General features: G+C 36.0%; 4 protein-coding genes across 4 annotated transcripts; 1 reads left to right on the top strand and 3 right to left on the bottom strand.

The window, feature by feature from the left end:
- Positions 1–182: 182 nt before the first annotated feature.
- Positions 183–3581, bottom strand: LOC141677310 (receptor protein kinase-like protein ZAR1). The gene is made up of 2 exons (XM_074483180.1): positions 1874–3581; positions 183–1101 (listed from the first exon to the last, which is right to left on the bottom strand). Exons 1-2 carry the CDS (start codon positions 3375–3377, stop codon positions 464–466), a joined length of 2142 nt encoding a protein of 713 aa, XP_074339281.1. The 5' UTR covers positions 3378–3581; the 3' UTR covers positions 183–463.
- A 1438-nt stretch (positions 3582–5019) lies between these two features.
- On the bottom strand, positions 5020–8465 carry LOC141681026 (proteasome subunit beta type-5-like). Its single transcript, XM_074487090.1, has 8 exons — positions 8367–8465; positions 7378–7499; positions 7146–7275; positions 6830–6936; positions 6141–6275; positions 5956–6059; positions 5466–5566; positions 5020–5354 (listed from the first exon to the last, which is right to left on the bottom strand). The coding sequence occupies exons 2-8, from the start codon at positions 7489–7491 to the stop codon at positions 5227–5229; spliced, it is 819 nt and encodes a 272-aa protein (XP_074343191.1). The 5' UTR covers positions 7492–7499; positions 8367–8465; the 3' UTR covers positions 5020–5226.
- Positions 8466–9354: 889 nt separating this feature from the next.
- On the top strand, positions 9355–12527 carry LOC141676836 (uncharacterized). The gene is made up of 3 exons (XM_074482558.1): positions 9355–9457; positions 10907–11754; positions 11961–12527. The coding sequence occupies exons 2-3, from the start codon at positions 10914–10916 to the stop codon at positions 12338–12340; spliced, it is 1221 nt and encodes a 406-aa protein (XP_074338659.1). The 5' UTR covers positions 9355–9457; positions 10907–10913; the 3' UTR covers positions 12341–12527.
- Positions 12528–13189: 662 nt separating this feature from the next.
- Positions 13190–14681, bottom strand: LOC141678561 (uncharacterized). The gene is made up of 2 exons (XM_074484905.1): positions 13734–14681; positions 13190–13564 (listed from the first exon to the last, which is right to left on the bottom strand). Exons 1-2 carry the CDS (start codon positions 14623–14625, stop codon positions 13548–13550), a joined length of 909 nt encoding a protein of 302 aa, XP_074341006.1. The 5' UTR covers positions 14626–14681; the 3' UTR covers positions 13190–13547.
- Positions 14682–24375: the final 9694 nt, after the last annotated feature.

Here is a 24375-nt window from a genome sequence, read left to right as displayed (position 1 = left end):
CTCCAGTCTGTGTTACAAATGTTCTGTTTCTGGTGGTGTGCATCCATGTCTGTGTTGTAATAGCCTTGAACTGTAACTCAAAATGCATGAATAAATATTTAATGTATGCTACACTACTTTTAGTGGTTCTACAGACTTGTGCTCTTGGTGTTAACATGTTATTTGTAAATGCCCTACTTGGTACATGTTAAGATGTATTACTGGATATGCAAGAATCTAGCAGGTTCACAATTCTATTTCCAAACAAATACTACAATGTTGGGAACACAAATCATATACTAAGATATAGATTTAGCCAAGTGTAATGACTGCAACAAACTATTATAGAATCTGAACTTAAAGAAACAGGATCATATAGAACTAGGGTCCAAATTATTTGGTCATAGCAAGACCAAAATCTGGCTCCTATAAAATAAGGAATGCTAGGAGCTTTGGAGGCTAGGATCAAAAGAATCCAGAAGTCTTAAGGTCTAATTTTCTCAAGATTTTCAGAGACTATCTTCATCCTTGGTCGAATTTCAGGATCCTCGTCAGTACATGCAAGAGCTATATGGAATACTGCCGGTACTTCCTTCTTGGCATGCACTTCTTTCAGCAATAATGGATCTACCATATCTGTTAGTGGGTTTTCATCATCAGACCCTTTCTTGGCCCATCTCGCTAGATTCAGAACCTCCGTAGAAGTGGATGCTGCTGCAGATGGAAGCTCAGAAGACTTTCCTGTTAGAAGTTCAAGCAAGACAACTCCAAATGAGTAGACATCCCATTTTTGGGTAGGTTTGTTACTGGAAAACCGAGCCTCTGGTGCACGATAGTTGTTGGCTTGCTCCGAATTAAGTGACTTCATGTAGGGGAACGCTCCACCAATCAAGCCGCCAGTTGAGGGGTTGTTTCCAGTGATTTCAATCAGCCGGTTCAGGCCAAAGTCAGAGATGTAAGGCTGAAATTCATTGTCAAGGAGAATATTAGATGGTTTGATGTTTCCATGGACAAATTTTCTTGGACTACATTCATGGAGGTAGGCCAATCCTCTGGCAATGCCTTTCGCAATCCTTAGCCTGGTTGGCCAAGAGAGGCTCAGTGATGGCTGACCATACCTTCCTGTGGATACAATTATGGTTAGTTTTTTGGTTGATGCAAAATGCAATGACATTCAAATGAACACAAATGCACACTCATCAGTCATCATGATGAAGGCCAACAAAAATATTATGCCAACTATAACTTCATGGAAGCATAATGATAATTTTACTTGATTGAGAGGCATTGCCACACCTCTTTTCATCTCTTGTATCCCTAAACAGACTTATAGGGTCACCTTACTAGGGTGCATGTCACAGTATCATTCTAAAATATTTACATATATTTGAATATCTAAAAAGTTACTAATATAAATGAGTATTATGATGGTATTCGGTTGTTACTATCAACTAACTTTAATTTTATATTCAAGTTCACTGTATATTAGTATAACAATTATGTTTTAAATTTATTATATTTAATTAATAAATGGCATGCCATTTGGGCATGCCTTTTGGCAAAAAACATGCCTGTAAGCATGCCTTCGGGAGTCCCGTGACCGGTACCTACTCCAAACACAAAATGCAAGCAACCATCTTGGCTTTTTAAAGTTTGTAAATGCAAGACATGATTTGTAACACTTGAGGAGTCATCATACAACCCTACTGATTATGTTATTAACAGTTCTCTCAATACTAACTTTGACATCCCCCTAATTAGCACACAAGAATGTTTAGTACACTATGAATACTTTCTACTGAACTCAACTATTCGATCTCTGCAGAGACGTGAATCAATTTAAAACATCAATACGAGGAACAAAATAACTGGTTCATGAAGGGAAAGAACATACCATGAAGAGCAGAAACCAAGTTGCCATTGCAGATAAAATCACTGATGACAAGTTTCTCATCAGGAGCCCAATAATATGCTCTCAACTTCACTACATTCGGATGCTTCACTCTCGCGATGGACTGAATCTCCGCCACAAACTCCTTGTACCTCTCTTCACCGCCTTCTCCCAACCTCCTAACCGCCACAGGCACACCACTGCCCAACACAACCTTGTACACAATTCCCAATCTGCTCTTCCCCAACACATAAGCTGATGCTCTCAGAAGCTCATCCAATTCTATACTAAACCCTTTATCGATAGCCACAAGATCGCCTTCTCCTCCTCCACCGCCTTTCTCTGACTCAGCTTCTGAATCACTACCACTCGAAAACCCACCAAAAATACAAGGAAAAGAGCATAAAGAATTTTTCTCATTGCCACCAAGCTTCCCATTGCTAGTGCAGCTGCAACCATGACAGTTCCGCTTCCTCCAGTACACAAAAATTATAACTAATCCAATAAGCGCCACTCCAACAGCATCAGCCAACGAAATCAACAAGATCAAACCGAAGCTTACACCTTTTTCCCCATTGTCATCATCATTCCATGGCGAAAAACTCTGATCTCCTGATGAATTTTCAGCACTAACACTATTTACATCACATGTTTTCCGTAATGGAAGACCACATAAATATGGATTGTTTAAAAAGGCCTTCTGACCTTGATTCGAAAATGATCCTATTTTCGGTATTTCACCACTCAATTCATTACTCCTAAGATCAAAATTCACTGTTAGCGGCAAATTCCCTAAAGAACTCGGAATATTGCCTGAAAAATTATTAAAAGACAAATTTAAAGTTCCTGATAGCGAATTTAACTCGCCTACATCTACCGGAATTTTTCCAGTAAAATGATTCTCCGAGAGATCTAGCTGAACTAAGCTCACCAGCTCCGAAAATATTCCATCTGGAATCTCGCCAGAAAACTCATTTCCAGCCAGGATCAGCTGCTGTAATTTTCGGCATTTTCTCAATTCTTTCGGAAGTGAACTCGAAAGTCGATTTTCCGAAAGATCAAGTTTCTGAAGCATAGGAAGGCTACAAATTCCCAGAGGTAAATTTCCAGATAAATTATTACTACTTAAAATAATACTATGTAGTGATGTTGCATTAAAGAGCTGATCAGGAACCGAACCGTAAAAATTATTCCCGCCAAAATTGATTCGTCGAAGATAAGCCAGTGATCCGAGCTCCGAAGGAATGTAGCCTGAAATATTCATGCCAGAGATGGAAATTCCAACGACATGTAATTCACCAGAAATGTTGGAGCAGGAAATGCCAGTCCAATTACACGCATCAGAGTCTTTCTCGTTCCAGTCGGAGAAAATAGTGTTACCATTATCGATAGCGGATTTTAAAGACAGGAGTGTAAGGCCATCAGAGGAAAGCGAGTTTGCGAAATGGAAATGGTTGTGTAGCTGAGTTAAGAACATGATACAGAGAAAAACAGAGTGCTTGATCATTGTGCTAATATGTTTTAACACAATAAAATTTGAAATAAATGAGTGTGTGCATAGATATTTAATGAATGGTTAGTTTTAGTTTAAGACAAGCTTTTGAGCTTGTACATCAAATTTGTGTGTGTGTGAGAGGGAGAGAGAGAGAGAGAGAGAGAGAGAGACTGGGAGAGAGAGAGAGAGAGAGACTGGGAGAGAGAGAGAGAGAGACTGGGAGAGAGAGAGAGAGAGAGAGAGAGAGAGAGAGTCTGTGTGGTGGAGGAAGGTGGTGGTGGAGATTTTTGTAGGTGAAAGGGAGATTAGTTAGTTAGAGTGGGAGTAGGTTATTTATGAGACAAAGACAAACTCTTTATATGGTGGTTAAAGTTTTGAATTATTTACCCTCCAATTTGTATTTTATTTTTTTCGAAATCAATGGAAGATAATTAGTAATTAGGATGATTATGGTGTGATTCATATGTTTTAGTAGAAAAGTGTGTGTTGATGCACAACACAGCAACATGGTTTTGCCAGAGTGTGTGATGGATTTGAATGATGGACTCTTGAAAGTATTGTAATTGCTTCTAATACACCTTTGTTTCACTCTTTGAATGCTTAAACTAGGTTTTAATTGTCTAGTAGGATAATGATGTAGATTAAGAGCTTTAGTTTGTTAAGAATGATGTTATGCAATGGTGATTTCTTAAGTCATAAGGCTTTTATCTTTGCATCATAATTTGAAAACCTGAGCTGGTTTCATGTTCTTTTTAAGGGTTCTGTATTATAATGAGGATTATGATATATTAAACCTTAATGATGATAATTACTTCATATAAGTTTCAATTATGATAACATGCTTCCAAGCTAAATTTACCAGAAGAAGAAAGGACAGAGTAATAAGTTATTTTCTGGCAATTATCATTTGTTTATCCACCAGACTGTATTTGCATGCCATAACATATTAACCCCCAGAGTCTTATGTTCTTCCTGGCTTTCGCAGCAGCAGCGACAACAACCTAACAGGATTGCTTCTAAGTTCTAACGGTATTAATTACTTTGTAGGATAAATTCTAACCAGGCATCAAATTCAAATGAAAACAGACACAGGGTATCTAAGGACTAAGGCTCTGTTTGGGATTGCTGTTAAAAATTCCTGTGCTGTTAGAAAAAGTGCTGCTGGAAAAAATGCAATCATGTAAAAATCAGATGACTGTTTGGTAATTTTTTTGATTCGTATATGTTTTGATGCAAAAAATTAAAAATAATAATGTTTTTGATAAGGTTTGATGGTGAAATCAGCATCTGCTTCCCGCAACAGCTGAAAATCAGCTTTTTCTAAAAACATGAGAGGACTTGTTTTCTCTAACAGCAGCTTTTAAGCCAAAAGCACTTTTCAGAAAAGCAGCTTTTAAATTTTACCAAACAGTTTTTTAACTGCTTTTCAGCGAAAAGCTATTGTTGCTGTCTGCAACAGCAATACCAAACACACCCTAAGATACTTCTCTACAATACATTCACATAAAAAATTCAGGCAACAGATCTCCTCGCAATGGATTTTCAGTGACAAATACTGTAAAAATTGCAATATAGTCTCCTGATATTAGTTACTTGCTGAAGATAACATGGTTACTACCATCTTGACGCGAGAATAATCATAAACTTCCAAAGACAACTTAAAACATGAAGTTTTGCCACTGGAATCATAACAATTACAAAAACATATCAAATAAGATAAATACTAATTCAAGTTTTACGGCAGCAGTGCCACATGAATACTTAAAGTTAAATGTTTAGAACTAGTACATACGAACTCAGTTACATTAAAGATCTAACAATCATTCAACATTTAAGTAAAAAGTTACATGCAGGCAATCTCTCAAGCACCAGAAACTTCAGCCATTTCCTGTTCAACGACAGCTGGTCCAACAGGATAATACTTGTAGTGCAATTCTCCAACATCATCGCCAGACAATTTCTTCCATCCATCAGGACCAACATAATAAACTGATAAATAGCACCATAAATTAGACATATACTTGTGTTTCAGTGATAGAAAGAATAAGAACAGAAACAAACTACTAAACTTGGGCTGAGAGAGGGAAAGTCAGAGCTTACCGCTAGCAGTACCACCACTAGCTCCATCACGAAATGTTGCATGGTAAATGGATCTTCGAGCCAATTCTGCAGCCTCCTCTATTGTCATGTCATAGCGGTACCTATCAAAGTGATTGCCAAAAAGAGTAAGCATATTGTAAGATACCAGAAAATTGCTGTATTTGAAACAGAACTTGCAGTTCAGGGAATTATCAGTGGAAAAAAGTGAAGACAGTAAAGAATATGGCATTTCAACTAAAGACTAACAAAATTGAGGGTAACTAAGAACTGCAGTTGCAACATCATTGCACGTCCAAAACAACAATACTAAGGACTAAGGTAGCGTGTCATATTTGGTCATGTTGATGGGGCACAAAATAAAGAAGGCAAGTAACTAACAAACTGGAAACAAATGTACCAATTAACAAGTAATCTTTCTTTTCCTTTTTAACCCGTACAACAAGCGGTTAAAAACCATAAACAAAATTACAAGATGCAGCATGATCCATACCCGCTATCCAGTACACCATAAGCATATGGAGAGCCAGATCCAACAGAGAATCTGTTTCCCTTGAGCCTTCCTCCTTCACTGTCCACATAATAAAGACCAGGGCCCTATACAGTATACACCAGCAAATAGAGGGAGTAAGTTACCTTACATATAACATTCACAACTGAACAATTAACCATTATTACCTTTTCATCCCAACCTGCAATCATCGTTCCAACTGACAAACCCATACCACGATAGGAATACAGAATATTTGCTAGCAATTTTGAAGCACCAGTAACTGAAATTCTTCGTTTATTCGCCAATTCATGCAAACGGCACTGTATATATAGACAACTAATTGTTAGCACTCCTATGCAATATAACCAAAGGTTAAAAAGCAATAGATATAACAGATCTATATTCCAAACATGGGGGCTTTCACCTCATTATTATTTAACTTCAAGTAGAAGTCATAACAGAAAATTAGTGTACTTCGTCAATGACACTGGCAGTACGATAATCAAAGTCTTCACAATACAGCCAAGGTATGCTCTCCCTTTATGTGTGTTTACGCTCATGCAAGATTATACCATCATTGTACACCTAGGAAACAGCTACTAACAAGCGATTTAAACTTAAACTTGTTTAATATATTAATGTGAAAACCACTTCTAATCCAAGCTAAGTTAATACATCTCTCATATATATATGTATCGCAAATTTAGGGTCTAGCTAGAGAGACAACACTTTCAATTTTCAGAACATCACAAATTTAATTCAGAGAAGTCAAAATTATTTGGCTTAAACCAAGATACGAGCTTTAGTTCATGAATTATGTATATCTTGATCACAGGCTTTCTTTACAAAGCTATATAGACCTTGAATACATTACCTTAATACCAAGATTTCTGTGCCAAAATTGGCAATCAGCAGCACCTCCAGCCATAGTACCAAGCATGTGGGGATTGATTTCAATGATTTTCTTCACTGATTGTGATGCTGTTAAGAGAGAAAGGCATGGTGTAAATGCAAAATGAGTTGTATTTTAAAAAAGTAACATGCACATCAATTCATATCAAACAGAGCCTACAATTGCAAATTTGTGTTTAAAGCTGTAATTCATATTATTCTTGAACCAACTAAAAGTCGTATACATCCTATGTTCAAATAATTGAAAGAACTATACAATCTAGTTGAACGATACATACAGATATAGCCTCCCATGCTAGCACGAGAGTCAGCCGCCACAATAACACCCTCCTTGAAGATGAAAGCTAGAGTGGTCGTCCCCTTTGCTGGTTTCACCATCTGGATTGCCTCTTTCTGAAACCCATCAAACTAAACCAAAACAACAACAATGTAAGCAACAATTCCATAATGACACATTTCTCCAAACGTGAATCATACTCCAAATGTGAATCAAAATAATCAAACTCTTACATCAAGTGTGTCGGGCAGCTGGAAAGAAGGAGTGTTTGCAAAACTACCACACAGGTCAGAGTCTGCATCGCAGAATGAAGCAGAAGACTCAAGTCCACTAAAATCAATCTTCATATCTTAACCTATAATAGTTACACAAATATCAAACCCTTCTGCTGCTTTTTTCTTTAATACAAAACATATACATCAACAGAAAAAACAATAATACAAAACCTATAATCATCTGCAATCACATTATCATCCAGAAGATTCTGAAATCACATTTCCAAATCACAACCACAAACAAGCATCTCTTCGTATTTATTTATTTCAAAATGATGAATCAGTCTCATTGCTACTTTAATAATTCAATCCTAAAACTAAAAAATCGAACCAGAAAACCATACATTGCAGCTACAAACAACCATCTCTTCGTATTCAGTTATTTCAAAATGACGAATCAGACGAATCAGTCGTGTATATTGCTACCATAACAATTCAATCCCAAAACTAAAAAATTAAACCAGAAAATCATACATTGCAGCTACAAACAACCATCTCTTTGTATTCAGTTATTTCAAAATGACAAATCAGTCTCGTATATTGCTACCTAACAATTCAATCCTAAAATTAAAATATCGAACCAGAAATCCAAAATCATAAACCGCAACTAAAAACAAGCATCTCATCTCTTCGTATTTAGTTATTTCAAAATGTCGAATTGTCTCGTAAACTGTAACTTAATACTTCAATCCTACAACTTAAAAGAGAACCAGCAATCCAAACTCATCAAGCAAACACGCACAATATATCACATACATACACAGACACACAAACACTAATTCATTCAACACACAATGAAAATAAAAACTAATAACGAGAGGTCAAACTAATTAAATTTTAACCCTAATTAAAGAGAGCTCAAAACAGATCTATTACGAAGTATGCAAATTAATCTATTATTTAAATAATCGAGAATAAATAAATCTAGAAATTATACAAGATTATACCTGAGAGAAATTTTTGATCGAATTGAATTGATGTATGTACTAGTGTATGTATCTGAGGAACTTGTAACAAGATGGCTTGAGCAACAAATTTGCTACCCGGGTACTAGATAGTGTTGTGGGCCTCTTTGTTATTTGGGCTTGTTTCACTATAAATGGGCTTGTTTCGATCATTTTACTTCAAGATTTTACTTCAAAAAAAGAGGGTGGTTTGATTAATCTCGGATGATGCATTTTATAAAATCTAAATTTAAATTTTGTCAAAAAAGGTTATAAAATTACTTTCAAAATTATATTTAACTCAAAAACTCAATATTCGAATTCAAATCCTTCAAATTTAAGTTGAGGCCATAACGGAATCCGTTGTGAACCTCAAATAGAAATTGGTTCTCTCCTCTTCCAATAAATGCTATGCACCTATACATGAAGGATGTATAGGTATCATACTCTCTAATCTCTATTTTCGTAATACACATTTAAAATATGAGATTGATACTTCTAAATATGTACTCACGTAATTTAGGTGAGTACAAAAAATATGAATGCATGATGATATTGTTGTAATCACGGGACGTATTTAGTAAATACAATTATGTCATTAAAATATATTATATAATCAGGTAAGTTCTTTAAGTATGTACTTAATGATATTTATTTGTTAAAATATTTATTTGAAAAAGTTTTAAACTCATAATTTAAAGTTATTAATGAAACGCCATTTATCATATTTGAAATTTACAATTCAATTTTTTTTCCTTTATTTATGAAAATTGTACCTTTTTTGAGGGATATGAACATCCTACTTAATTACCTCTAAAAAAATCATTTAAGAAATAAATAGTAAAAGATTTAAAAAAATTTATTATTTAAATATTCACTAGAAGTCTAGAACCATATAAAGTCCAATCCATGATTGTACTTTTGGAACTTCGAGATCTAGTCCGGGAAGAAAAAGCCCAACCCGATACCTTTATTTATATATAATTGTAAACGGTTTCAAAAATTCGATATTGGCTCTCTATTTCTCTCTTTGCGCGCTCTTTTTGGGAAGCTTGTCTCCTCAATCCAAAGCCCTATTCTGTTCTCCTGCATTGGTAAATCTCTCTCTCTCTCTCTCTCTCTCTCTCTCTCTCTATCTCTCTCTCTCTCCCTCTCCTCTCCTCTCTCTCTCTCTCTCTCCCTCCCTCTCTCTCTGCATTCTCAATTTGTAAACTTATACACACATTGATTTATTCGTGTTTATAGATGTATTTGTTATACAGATTAATTGATCAAATTGGTGCGTGTTTCGTAGACAAACCTAGCATATTCTCCGATTTTACTTATGTTTGATGCTTTATTCTTATTATTATTCGTGTTTTAGGGTTTGTTAGGGTTCTAAATTTTTAATTGAGAAGTCCTGCTGATTGTTGCCTATTTTTATTGACATCGATTTAATTATCTACCTGCTTGCATTAGTTTGTTTGGTCTATATATGCTCCTATATATGTCTTTCTCTTGTTTGTAACTATATGTTTTGATTGATTGGTTAATTGTTACGTCTTGATCGATATTGATTAATTGTGTCTGTGTGTGTATGTGCGCATGTGTTTACTGATGATAAATTGAATTCGATTGATTGAATTTGTATAGGTTTAGAATTTTAGTTCGTGATATAATGTCTTTAAAATTTAATGAACTTAACGACCTATTATTTCTTTTGGTTTACAATAATTGTTAAAGGATGAAAAATAACAGGAATTTATAGATAAGGCAAATGTTGATTATCCGAGCTATCATGCCAGGTGAACAATGGTCCAAGCTAAAAGATCTTATCAGTCCATGTATATAAATATAATATCACATGGTGCTTTAGTATGTTATACTAATCTGATTTGATTGCTTTTCTGGAGATCCCTATCTCTCGATCTTTCTCTCTGAAGTCTTTATATTTAGTTCGTTGATCGATCGGATTCGGAACCCATATAAAATCTCTATTTATGTACCTCTACATTAGTATCTCTCTCTCCCTCTCTGGCTGTGCCTGTGACGAACCCTGAACATGACCTTATGCATCCACTCTCTTTTACGAGTGTAGGGCGGTAGCCTCCCTTTTTTTGGGGCACGTCTCTGTGCTAAATAACTTTAAATTTCGGATTTGCTCCCGAAGGGGATAAGTCCCAGTTATTTGACATACAAGTGGATCTAATATTTGAATATGGAAGCTGAGGGGGTGAAATAAATAAAAAAGAGTGCACATCACGAATACAAGTGGATCTAATATTTCAATACGGTATATATGTCCTGGCCTTCTTTTTGATTTGCTTTTTGATTGAATTTGGTAATTCCATGGATTTTAATTAAATTTCTTGTTTTGTAGTCATGCTGATTGTTGCTTAACTTCTGTATTATCAATTAAGTTATTAGCTATTTGTCTAAGTTTTTTTTTGTTTTAAAAATTTATGCTCCTATATATGTCTGTCTATCTGTCTTGCTTAATTTATTAATTCATTAGAAGTTTATTGGTCTGACTTATTTGCTAATTTTAGTTTTACATGACACAGGTTCTTGATGACGACGGACATATGTACTTCTTCAAACACCCCCTACTGGCTTGACCCTGAACAAATTTATCTACGTAATTTTAACCCCACCATCACTGGTGAAACTCCTCATATCAGTTCTCCCACCCCTTCCTACTCGCCGGGTGAACCTACTCCTACCATTGACCCTGAAACCTCTCTTTGGCATGATTTCTCCCGCACCTTCCCGGGTGATATAACCAAATATCACCCCTTCGACCCTGAAAACTTTGACCCTGTAAGCTTTTTTTATGGCGGTTTCCCCCCTTCCTCTGGTGAAACTGCTAAATTGGACCCCTCTGACCCTAAACTACATCCCCAGGATCCAGAGCTGTCGGATGACATGCTTGATGATCAATCTCCTCCCAAGTGTGTCCCCCTTACTCCTGAAAATTGTCACTGGCATGGTTTCTCCCGCACCTACCCGGGTGATATCACCAAATATCACCCCTTTGACCCTGAAAACTTTGACCCTGAAAGCTTCTTTTTTGGCGGTATCATCCCCTCAGGCGAACCTGTTACATTCGACCCCTGTGATCCTCCGCAGGATCAAGAGCTGTTGGATGTTAGTTCTGATGATCAATCTTCTGCTGAATTTGACCCCTTATACCCTGTAATCAGTGTTTGGGATGATTTCTCCCCCTCCTACCCGGGGGATCCTGCTAAATTTCATCCCTTCGACCCTGAAAACTTCGATGCTGAGAGCTTCTTCCTTTATGGCGGTTACTCATTCTTGGGTGAACCTTCTAAATTGGACCTCCATGATTGTAAAATACATCCCTGTGATTCAAAGCTGTTGGATCTTGAGGATCAATCTCCTGATTTAAAAGGTTTGTAAGTCATATTTTCTTTCAGTTTTCATTTTTTTTCAAATATCAATATCATAAAATTGTAATTCTGTGCTGAAATTTGAGATATCTATGTTGATTTTTTTTTTTTGCTAAATCTATGTTGATTTTTAACCTCTTGCAAATAAATTATGGTAGTTAATTCGGTATGTGCTCATGTTCTGTTTCTATTTTTGTATGGGATGCAGCCAAAGTTGATGGCAGTGTGCTAATAGCTGGTGAACATGTTGGAGGCTGTGTGAAAGGCATTGGTGAACCGAACAAACCTACGGATATTCGCGATAAAACTCTTTCGGATGGCTGTGGCAATTTCAAGGGGAATCCGACTATTGTCGAATTGAGTGGAACACATGCAAACCAGTCGAACAAGAAAGATAGTTCAAGTGCAAGCAAGGCGGCTGGGAACGCACCTGGAGAGGAGGATACATGGGGAAGGGTTTGTGAAGAATTAAGTAGAGAGAATGGGCACTTTGCTAGGAATTGTAGTCTGGGAGCTGCTGATGGTAGAAAGTCTGGAGGTCATGGTGGGGGAAATATTAGTAGGGCACTTTGCACGAGGATGCCTTAGCTCGAAATATTGAAATTAATAGAAGTACTTTGTGTTTGGACTGGAACTTGAATGTCTATATTTGATGCTTCTTACATCACCTGTGTTGTTGTGTAAACCTTGCTTTGCTGCAAGGAAGTTGTTACTTGGTCGCTCCATATCCTTGAATGCTTTCCAAATATAAATTTGTTCATATTGTGTGGTTTCAGACATCTGAATTGTAGTTGGTTATTGGAGCAATAAAATTTTTAATTTATCAAAAAAAATTGTTGTTTCTAAAACTCTTAAATCGCAAGAGCTGGTTTCAGGATTTAGATCTCTTGCGGTGTGTGATCACTCTTAAATCGCAAGAGCTGGTTTCAGGATTTAGATCTCTTGCGGTGTGTGATCAACCACCAATCTTCGAAAGCATATGGCTTTTAGCTGTTTTTTGACCATTTCACGCGTACAATGAAAGAAAGGAGTAGAAAGGGTAATTAAACGCATTTCTTAATACTGTTATGATATAATAAGCATCTAGCTTATACAGGTCCATGGTGGCAAGAAGGTTCAGAACAAATACAAGACGCCAGGTATTGATTACTTTGTAGGATACATTCTAACTAGGTATCTACTATACTAGGCTACAATAAATTCAAATGAAAATGCAGACAAGGTATCTAAGATACTTCTCTACAGCACTTTCATATAAAAACCAGACAACAGATCTCCGTTATATCTTCTAATGGATTTTCAGGGACAAATACTGTAAAAATTGTAATAGTTTCTCCTGATATTAGTTTACTTGCTGAAGATAACATGGTTAATACCATTTCAAGACGAGAATAATCACAAATTGCTAAAGACAACTTAAAACATGAAGTTTCACCATTAGAACCATAACAACTGCAAAACGTATCAAATAAGGTGTACGACAGCAGTGCCACATGAATATTTAACGTTAAAATGTTTAGAACTAGCACATACGAACTCAGTTACATTAAAGATCTAACAATCATTCAACAACTAAGCAAAAATTAAATGGATGCAATCTCTCAAGCACAAGAAACTTCAGTCATTTCCTGTTCAACAGTATAATACTTGTGGTGCACTTCTCCAACATGAATGCCAGGCAATTTCTTCCATCCATCAGGACTAACATAATAAACTGATAAAAAGCACCATAAATTAGATAAATATTTATGTTTCAGTATAGATCTTCGAGCTAAATCTGCAGCCTCCTCTATTGTCATGTCATAGCGGTACCTATCAATTATCAAAGTGATTGCCAAAAAGAGTAGCTCGGTAAACAAGTACTCGAAGATACCAGAAAATTGTTGTATTCAAAGTAGAACTAAACAAGTACTCGGTAATACAATATGTGATCGGAAATAAAAATAAGAATGACAAGGGAACCAATATAATGAAAAATTACCAGAACTTGATGTCACGTAATGAGAAATTTTAACATGCTGCTCTATAAGAGCATTCAGACTAAGATATTTGGCTCCTGGCAAATACGAAAATTCTCTGCGGAGTATTGTGTCGATATATTTCACGTGTACAGCTTGTTTCACTCCACAGGGCTGTGTTTTTAATACTTGGATATCGCTAGGATGGAAACAAAAGTTTGCCAAATTTAACGAGGGCTTGATCCTGTTCTTAGAAGCTTCAGATTGCTGCTTCAGGGCATCTCCAACTGACTTGCCATTAAGAAATGTTGTTGATTCAGTAATCTGGCCCGACTGCATCCCTACCACCAAACCTTTCCTATTAACAACTGCCGATCCCGAAGAACCCGTCCCAATCCCCATTGTATAGTCAAACATGATCATGTTCGGATCATATTGCTTGAGTTTGTTTGGAATCAATTTGCGGGAAATGTAGCCCCTATGGATGCACCAATCAAGAGCACAAGGGTGAGAGCAAGTCCATACATCCATATCATTTTCCAAATTCCAACCATCCTCATCACCATCCCCATCACAATCAGACGCAAACTTAAACGGATAAAAAACTTTAAGACCAGGCATCACACTCAACAACAGAATTTCGGATTTAGGAATATAACATTCAACGTAACAACCAAAAGCATCTTCAGAACCGTGGAACACAACTTCAATTGAATTTAAACCACCTGCTCGGAGAGTTTTCAAGTCAAAACCCTGTAAAGCCGCATCATGGGCTATAGTCATTACAATTACCATAACCCCTACTCTCCCAACAATAAAACCAGTCCAATAGCGAGTGTCTTTCGATTTACCAAAGGTCCACCTAACCTTCACGGTCGCCTTCAACATTGCTGAAGATATTGCTGGATCTAACATGCTAAGGGGCCGTTTGGTACAAGGTATTCAACAAAGGGAAAGGGAAAGAATTTGGGTCATTCCCTATGTTTGTTTAGTAAAAACAATCATTCTCTTTCCCCTTTTTTAACTCTTTCTCACTTTTATTTTCTTATTTCAATTATAATTTAAATTTTGGACCAAAAAAATACATCAGTATGCAAAATTAATTTTAAAAATTAAAAATTATTTATAATTTAGTTTTTATAAATTAAAAATAATTTTGATATAAATTTATATGTTAATTTATTAAAAAAGTTAATGGTGCTATTAAATAATTAAATTTGTTTATTTATTATAATGTTAATATATTATACTGTTTTAATATAAATATATTTGACTATATTGAGATTGTTTAATATTAAAAAATAAAAAATAAATGTAATCATGTAAATTTTCATTCCGTTTCCGGATCTGAACCAAACACGTAAAACAATTCTGGGTCTTTACTTTCTTTTCTCCTCCTTTCCCTTTCTCGATTCCATTCCGTTTCCCCGAGATGAACCAAACGCCCCCTAAAAGGGTTAAATATCAAGTATGGGACTGGCTGTGTCCAAAAAACTCAAGTAGGTCACTCATTGCAAATTTGACTCAAAATGATCATCAATTAACTTAATTTGATCATTCCGTTAAAGTCAAAAACTGAAATTAGCCAAAATCGGAAAATGTTAACATGGGAGGGTAGGGGTTGTTCTGGGCATCAATATGGCTATTAAAACTTGTTTTTTAACTCACAAAATCGTGATGAAATCTCATTTTAAATCTTCAAAGTTTTGAAAATAATTCAAGTTGGGAGAATCAAAACCATATTTCATCATGATTCTGTGAGCCAAATAAAAAGTTTTAGTAACCATATTGAATCCCAAAACGAGCTCTACCATCCTATGTTACAATTTTTCAATTTTAGGTAATTTCAATTTTTGATTTTATCGAAATGATCAAATTAAGATATTAATGATTACTTTGAATCAAATTTGCAATGAGTGACCTACTTGAGTTATTTGGACGCAATCAGTTACCGACTTGATGTTTAACCCATACTAAAACAAACACACAAAAATGTCATTATAATACATATTAAGATAACAACCACTGACACGGGAGTATCAACATACTAAAGCACACAAAAATATCATTATGATACATATTAAGATAACAACTAATAACACAGGAGTATCAACATACTAAAGCACACAAAAATGTCATTATAATACATATTAAGATAACAACTACTAACACGGGAGTATCAACATACTAAAACAAACACATTACACTACGTATTATGTATGAACAGCAGAAGAGTATTAACCAATCAATTTTCACATATTTAAAGCAAATTTACGACAATCAAGTAAAATAAGACCCGAATAGTGGATGATCAACAACAAAATTGGCGAGAGTCGCGGGAGCTAACTGTTTTCTATGGTTTTAGAGTTCGAACAAAATTCAATTGTTATATTTTCCTATTTTCTCATCATTGTATTCAACTCCTTTCCCAAGCTAACATTACATATTACATTTGTACACTGTGTTCCTATCTAGCTTTATAATAAAAAATAATTGCATATTTCGAGATTTTTATTTAAAATACATATTTAACATACACCACAAAGTAATAATTATGCAAAATTTTGATTTTGTGAAATATATAATAACATTTTACATTCTATTATATCAAATGAATTTGTTCGAGAAAAATTTACCAAGTGAATGATCAATAAATTTTTGATGTTATTTAAATCGTATACTCCGTTATTTTAGGAAGTTACCAAGTTAGTATTAAAATAAACATTTTTGGTAAATTGTATGACCCGGAAGTGACAAGGACTACACGTTGATATAATAAAAAATTAAAGGTTAAATGAGAAGAATTTGCAAAAATAAAGATCGAGTCCGACTGAAAATAAATACTTGGATTTCAGGCCATTTCACTGACAGGCTCACCACCAGAAACAGAACATTTTCAAACACAATCAAGAGGCAGACTTTCAGGCCAGTGAATCACAAAGTGCTCGTCCTCAAAATTGCATTTCTGAACCTTTTTGCCCACTTTTTTACTATCCTAACAATTTCATGAATCAGGTCACTTTCTGCTACATTCGTGTCCGCACGTCACACACGGATATAATTAGCAAAATCGTTTGGGAAATTCTGTTCAGAACATGGTATAATCCATGAGATCACTGCACAATACTCCCCTCAGTCAAATGGTGTGGCTGAGAGAAAGAATCACATTCTGAAAGAGATGATGAATGCGATGTTGTTAAGCTCTAGGCTTCCACAATGGATGTGGGGAGAAGCCATCTTAAGCGCAAATAATATTTTAAATATTACGATGCGCAAGAATAAGGATGTAAGTCCTTATGAAATGTGGAAGAAAAAGAAACCAAGTTACCAACACCTGAAAGTGTGGGTGTGCCTTGTAAAGGTACTGATCCCTACACCGAAGAAGGTGAAGATAGGTCCCAAGACTGTGGATTGTAACTTCATCGGATATCCTTCACACAGTACTGCATATCGGTTTCTTGTTCATGAATCCAAGATTCCTGATATTCAAAAGAATACCATTATGGAATCAAGGAACGCCTCATTCTTTGAGACGATGTTTCCCTGTAATCCTGGAAACTAACAACCTACGACGTCTAAACGACCTCATGAGTCTGTAGATGACGATAATGAGAGTGACGAAAATGTGGGGGTAGTGAGAAGGAGCAAAAGACAACGAACGGAGAAATTCTATGGGTCTGATTTTATGACCTATTTGCTCGAAGAAGGTGACCCAAAAACCTATAAGGAGACGGTTACCTCACCTGATGGGCCTATGTGGAAAGAGACCATCAAGAATGAAGTTGATTCAATTATGCAGAATCATACTTGGGAATTAGCGGACTTGCCAACTGGTTGGGTTTTCAAGAAGAACTTCTTAAGAACTGATGGCACTATTGATAAGTATAAGGTCATACTTGTAATTAAAGGACACAAGCAACAAAAAGGCCTTGATTACTTTGATATATATTCTCCTGTAACGAGAATAACATCCATAAGGATGATGTTTGCTATTGCTGCAATGCGTAATCTAACTATACATCAAATGGATGTGAAAACAGCTTTCCTAAATGGAGACATAGATGAGGAAATCTATATGGAACAACCTGAAGGGTTTGTTGTCCCAGAACAAGAAAGGAAGCTTTGTAGATTGATGAAATCATTGTTTGGTTTGAAGCAAGTGCCTATGAAATGGCATGAAAAATTTGATGAGGTCGTGCTGACCAATGGCTTCAAAATCAATGAATGTGATAGCTGTGCCTATTACAAGGATAACGAGAACAACTATGTCAAGGAGAAAGACAATGGTTGTGTCATGATGACACTACATGTAGATGATCTACTTATTGCCGGAAGCAATGATAAAGTGATCAAATCTACAAAGGACATGTTGAAATCAAGATTCGACATGAAAGACATGGGACCAGCAAATGTAATTCTGGGAATTCAAATTTCTAGAACATCAGAGGGTATCGCATTAAGTCAACCACATTATGTTGACAAGATCCTTGAGAAGTTTCTTAAGGATGACTTTGAGAAAGTTAGGACACCTGTGGATATGACTTTGCACCTATCCAAGAACAAAGGTGTAGTTGTTTCCCAATTGGAATACTCGAGGATAATTGGTAGTCTGATGTACCTCATGAGCTGTACAAGACTAGACATTGCATACTCAATTAGCAAGTTGAGTAGGTTTACGAGTAATCCGGGAATTAATTACTGGAAAGCGATCATAAGGGTACTAAGGTACTTGAGGGGAACTCGAAACTATGGACTGCACTATGGCAGATACCCAGCAGTATTGGAAGGATATACTGACGTAAATTGGATATCTAGCAAGAAAGCACTTAAGTCTACGAGTGGCTATGTGTTTACATTAGCTAGAGCGGCAATATCATGGAAATCCTCAAAACAAACGGTGATAACTCATTCCACGATGGAAGCTGAGTTTGTGGCACTAGATAAATGCACCGAAGAGGCTGAATATCGACGTTAGTTTCCGGAGGATATTCCAAGATGGCCAAAGCCTGTAACTGCAATAGGGATTCACTATGATAGTCAATCCGCTATTGGCAGAGCACATAACACGATGTATAATGAAAAGTCTCGTCGTATACGACGACGACACAGTTCCATTAGACAATTGATCTCAACCGGAATTATCACTATTGACTATATACCGTCAAAAGATAATATCGCGGATCCACTAACCAAAGGGTTATCAAGAGAAGTGGTTGAAAAATCATCGAGAGGGATGGGCCTTAAGCCTATTGCTTAACGGCATCATGGTGGACACCCAACCATTGCTGACTAGAGATCCCAAGAACTTGGTTCAATGAGACAACTAAATCATGATGACCAAATGACTGTGGGGGTAACCCCTGGCCTATTCCTATGATGAGGAAACAGTGAGACCCGTAAGGTACGAGGTTAAGGTTTGAGCTTTTAATGATCTTTGATGAATACATGGAGTTCAGGAGTGAACGCATGGAATTCAGTTGAGTAAACGCAGGTTACTCTATATGATAAAGATCACCTATGTGGGAGAGAAGTGGGGCTGCTTCAAAGGAGAATTACAAGGCACAATTCTTTAGAAACTCCTGCAGATGCAGGACGATGTTCCATGGCCAAAATGGACATACTCATGAGAGTTGAACGAGTCAGAAATGATATAGTGATAAGTATATCATCGTTTACATAAACGGTCAAACAGTTCAAGGACAATCATGTCTACTGTCTACCGGTAAAGTCGGTATGCTTATTCGAGCGAAGGTTCAAGGAGCATTCTCTACCTATCGTATGCTATATCTGATCGAAGAAACTATCACCAAGTCAAACTCCATGTCTGTCCGTCTGGGGTGTGCTACTGAAATATCAATATAATCCATATGGGGGATTGTTGGAAAATGTGGGTATTGAGCCCCACATTGTCAAGTCATTTTTGAGCCGTTCTTGAGTGGGTGACGCTTGGAGTATGTTATCCTCCGTGAGAGCTTTTCGAGGTACTTTGAAACACTCAAAATGGTTAAGGGATGAATGAGATGTGATCATCTACAGTTGGTCCCTTGAAGGTGGAAATTTAGAAAGGAAAACTTGTATCCCACATTGAAATGGAAAAGGGGTTTCCATTGCTTTATATAGAATAACACTTTAGTAGTGTTTAAAAGTGTTAGTAAGATGTTGCTCCATCTCCTACGTGTGCGCGCAGGGGGGTGCAGATTATGGGATTTCGAGGGGTAATCCGAGGCTTGCGAAGCCCTCGGGCTTGCCCGCGTGTGCGACGTGCGGACACGAATGTAGTAGAAAATTGGTCTGAATAATCAAGGACTAATTTTGCTAATTTAATTTCCACTAGACTCTTAAATAAATAATCATTATTCGGTATTTATTTTTATAAATACAAATATGAATTGATTTGACAGTTATAATTCGATTCAATTACGGATAATAATTGACTCTCGAATTAAATTTAATTAACGCGTTAATTAAATAAGAGAAGTAGTGCACACGTTTCTCTAAGCCTATATATTTTCGCTATAGGGTTTAGGGTTAACTCACTCAACATATACAGTCGTCCTCCTCAACACAAACCCTACCTCTCTCTCTCGGTCGGTGATAGTTTCGTGCCCGTTCAAGCTCGCTGAAGGTGCTCGTTATCCGTAACGCCGCCGCTACCTCGTTTTATCCTAGGAGGCTATCGACTCACACATACGGTGAGAGGTGAAATAGCTTTAAGGAGACAGTTTCAACTGGACTCGAGGATCTCTCTTCTGTTTATATCTTTTCTTTCTCTGTTTGATTTCGTTTACTCACGCACACACTTGTTTGATTTATATGTATTAATCGCAGATTGTATTCAGAGCTTTAACTGTATAGCTTTAACATTTACATGCATACACACACACACACACACACACACAGAGAGAGACCTCTCTAATTTCATTAAAGCTGACTACGTAAGAAGTGACACCAACAACTGCTACAACTCCCAACAAGGGAAGGCCTAGTTCTTGAATTCCATCAATCACTTGTATGTTGCATCTTTACACCCTCAGTCCTCAGACAGTTAGAAAGAGGGATAAATAGTCTTCAGTTTCTCTAGAAAACAACAATGATGATGCTGCACCAATAAAAAAAGAGTGGATATAGGATAATGTTTTGTGTCTTATTATCAAGGCATGTGTAGAAACCTGGGCCATCGGTCTCACATGGGAAGAATTAGTGCCTAACATGTTGGGCCTACTATTTTTTTTATTCATCCCAATCAACACCAAAGGGCATAAAGAATGTTAGCTCTATTTCTTGCAGCAATGGGCCTATAAAAACAAAAACAGTCGGATGTTACACTTCGCATGTCTAATCCGAGAGATTGAGTACAAAAGATAAAATGGAGATGTTAGGAGTAAACGATCGTTAACATTATACCATATTGGGGCAAACTATTGTTAACAACATATCATATATATCATAACCAGTGCAAGTATGGTATGTTGCAACAACATGTTTACCCCTGACCGAACTCCAAGACAAAATGTGTGCCATTCAATTGTGTATGAGAAGTTTCTGCCTCACCATTGTGTACTTGCATAAAGAGATTAAAAGTAAAAACGTAAATAAGAAATAGCAAATGTGAGACCTGAATAGATTGTAAGTAAAAGAAAAACAGCTTGACAATTATATATTGTTCACACCAAAAATAACTTACTAACTCCAGCTTATACTTAGAAAAAGACAAAGAAACAAGAAACTGTCAGTTCCAAGGTTAATATGTTTCCAGGAGTAAAACGAAAGCTATAAAACATTTCAACATACAGAATTGAGTGCTACACGAATTTCCGCTGTTTTTTATATTGTTAAGATTGTTTCACTAAAGATTTTGAATCGGAAATTACATCCTATTATCTATACTTAGAGAACCTTTTTTCATGTCGACCTTATGCTTCGTAATGTTGTCACATCTAGCATGTAGCTATTATTGTCTTGTTGTGTTAAGGTTATACTATATGTAGAGAGAGGAATGCACACAATAACACCCATAAGATATAACTATAAAATTTATGGTGACACAGACGTGGATGATTGTCCTCATTTGCTTAGTTCCAGGTACATATTATGAGCAGAGCAGTTCACAATGGCTTTTTGCAGGTAATTTTCAGCCTCAGGCTTGCAACCTTCATTTAGTAAAGCACTTGCAAAAACTGGTAACCCTCAGTTTCTCGTCCGAATTTCGCGAAATATGGATCAATTCAAATTAAAATATCAATTTGGATTCAAGTATGTGAAAATATTCATAATACATTCGGACTCACTATTGCAGAAAAAACTGTGTACTAACCTCTTTGAGAATTCACCGAAAACTCCATTTCGGTCAAATCTACTCAGTTTCTCGTCCGAATTTTGCGAAACATGGCTCGGTTCAAATTAAAATATCAATATGGATTCAAGTATATGAAAATATCCATAATACATCCGGACTCAGTATTGGAGAAAAAACTGTGTACTAAGCCCTTTGAGAATTCACCGAAAACCCTATTTCCGTCAAATCTACTCAGTTTCTCATCTGAATTTCGCGAAATATGGCTCGGTTTAAATTAAAATATCAATATGGATAAAAGTATGTGAAAATATCTTTAATACATCCGGAGTCAATATGCGAGAAAAAACTGTGTACTAACCCCTTTTAGTATTCACCGAAAACTCCATTTCCGTCAAATCTACTCAGTTTCTCTTCCGAATTTCGTAAAATATGGCCCGGTTCGAATTAAAATATCCATATGGATTCAAGTATATGAGAATATCCATAAAACATCCGGACTCACTATTGGAGAAAAAACTGTGTACTTAACCTCTTTGAGAATTCACCAAAAACTCAATTTCCGTCAAATATACTCAATTTCTCGTCCGAATTTCGCGAAATATGGCTCGGTATAAATTAAAATATCAATATGGATTCAAGTATATGAAATTATCCATAATACATCCGGACTCATTATTGGAGAAAAAACTGTGTACTAACCCCTTTGAGAATTCACCGAAAACTCCATTTCCGTAAAATATACTCAGTTTCTCGTTCGAATTTCGCGAAATATGAATCGATTCAAATTAAAAAATCAATATGGATTAAATTATGTGAAAATATCCATATTATATCCGGACTCAGTATTGGAGAAAAAACTGTGTACTAACCCCTTCGAGAATTCACCGAAAACTCCATTTCCGTGAAATCTACTCAGTTTCTCGTCCGAATTTCGCGAAATATGGCTCGGTTCAAATTAAAATATCAATATGGATTCAAGTATGTGAATATATCCATAATACATCCGGACTCAGTATTGGAGAAAAAACTGTGTACTAACCCCTTTGAGAATTCACCGAAAGCTCCATTTCCGTCAAATCTACTCAGTTTCTCATCCGAATTTCGCGAAATATGGCTCGGTACAAATTAAAATATAAATATTGATTCAAGTATGTGAAACTATCCATAATACATCCGAACTCAGTATTGGCGAATAAACTGTGTACTAACCCCTTTGAGAATTCACCGAAAACTCCATTTCCGTCAAATATACTCAGTTTCTCGTCCAAATTTCGTGAAATATGGCTCGGTTCAAATTAAAATATAAATATGTATTCAAGTATGTGAAACTATCCATAATACATCCGGACTCGGTATTGGAGAAAAAACTGTGTACTAACCCCTTTGAGAATTCACTGAAAACTCCATTTCCGTCAAATCTACTCAGTTTCTCATCCGAATTTCGCGAAATATAGTTCGGTTCAAATTCAAATATCAATATGGATTCAATTATGTGAAAATATCCATAATAGATCCAGACTCAGTATTGGAGAAAAAACCGTGTACTAACTAACCCCTTTGAGAATTCACCGAAAACTCCATTTCCGTCAAATCTACTCAGTTTCTCGTTCGAATTTCGCGAAATATGGATCGGTTGAAATTAAAATATCAATATGGATTCAAGTATGTGAAAATATTCATAATATATCCAGACTCAGTATTGGAGAAAAAACTGTGTACTAACCCCTTTGAGAATTCACCGAAAACTCCATTTGTAAGAGAAAAGAATTAATCCGGTGAAACAAATAGAAAAGCTAGTTGAAGAAATATCCCAAGGCAATCGAATGACTGGTAAAGGTTTGAATCAAGAGGCAGTTCTTAAACGTCCAGGAGGTACAAGATGGGGTTCACATTATCATACAATTCTAAGTGTGATTTCTTTATTTTCATCGGCACTTGATGTGCTTGAAGAAATAAAAGACATGCCTTCATTTCATGAAAATAAATAAGATATTTATAGACTTATTGATGCAATGAATGATATTGAGTTTATTTTTGTATTGCATTTGATGAGAAAAGTTTAGGAATCACAAATGACTTATCACAAGCACTACAAAGAAAAGACCAGGATATTGCTAATGCTTTAAGTTTGGTAAATGTATTGAAGAAAATGTTACAAACATTTACGCTGTGTTCCAGAAACTTTTTTTGGAGAGAAAAGAAAAGAAATGTAAAGAATACATTTCTTCAGCTTGTTCCCGAACAACTTTTATGAAAGAAAGGAAAAGAAAGCTGCAGATTTGGGAAGAAATTTTCTTTATTTTTGTCTCCAAAATCTTCTTCCCACTTTTGGAAAGATTAGGAGAGAAAGGAAAATTGGTTATTTTCTA

This window comes from Apium graveolens, chromosome 8 (assembly GCF_009905375.1).
Source record: "Apium graveolens cultivar Ventura chromosome 8, ASM990537v1, whole genome shotgun sequence".
Taxonomy (NCBI): domain Eukaryota; kingdom Viridiplantae; phylum Streptophyta; class Magnoliopsida; order Apiales; family Apiaceae; genus Apium; species Apium graveolens.
The sequence above is the reverse complement of the archived record's forward strand: the minus strand, read 5'-3'. Positions and strand labels throughout refer to the sequence as shown.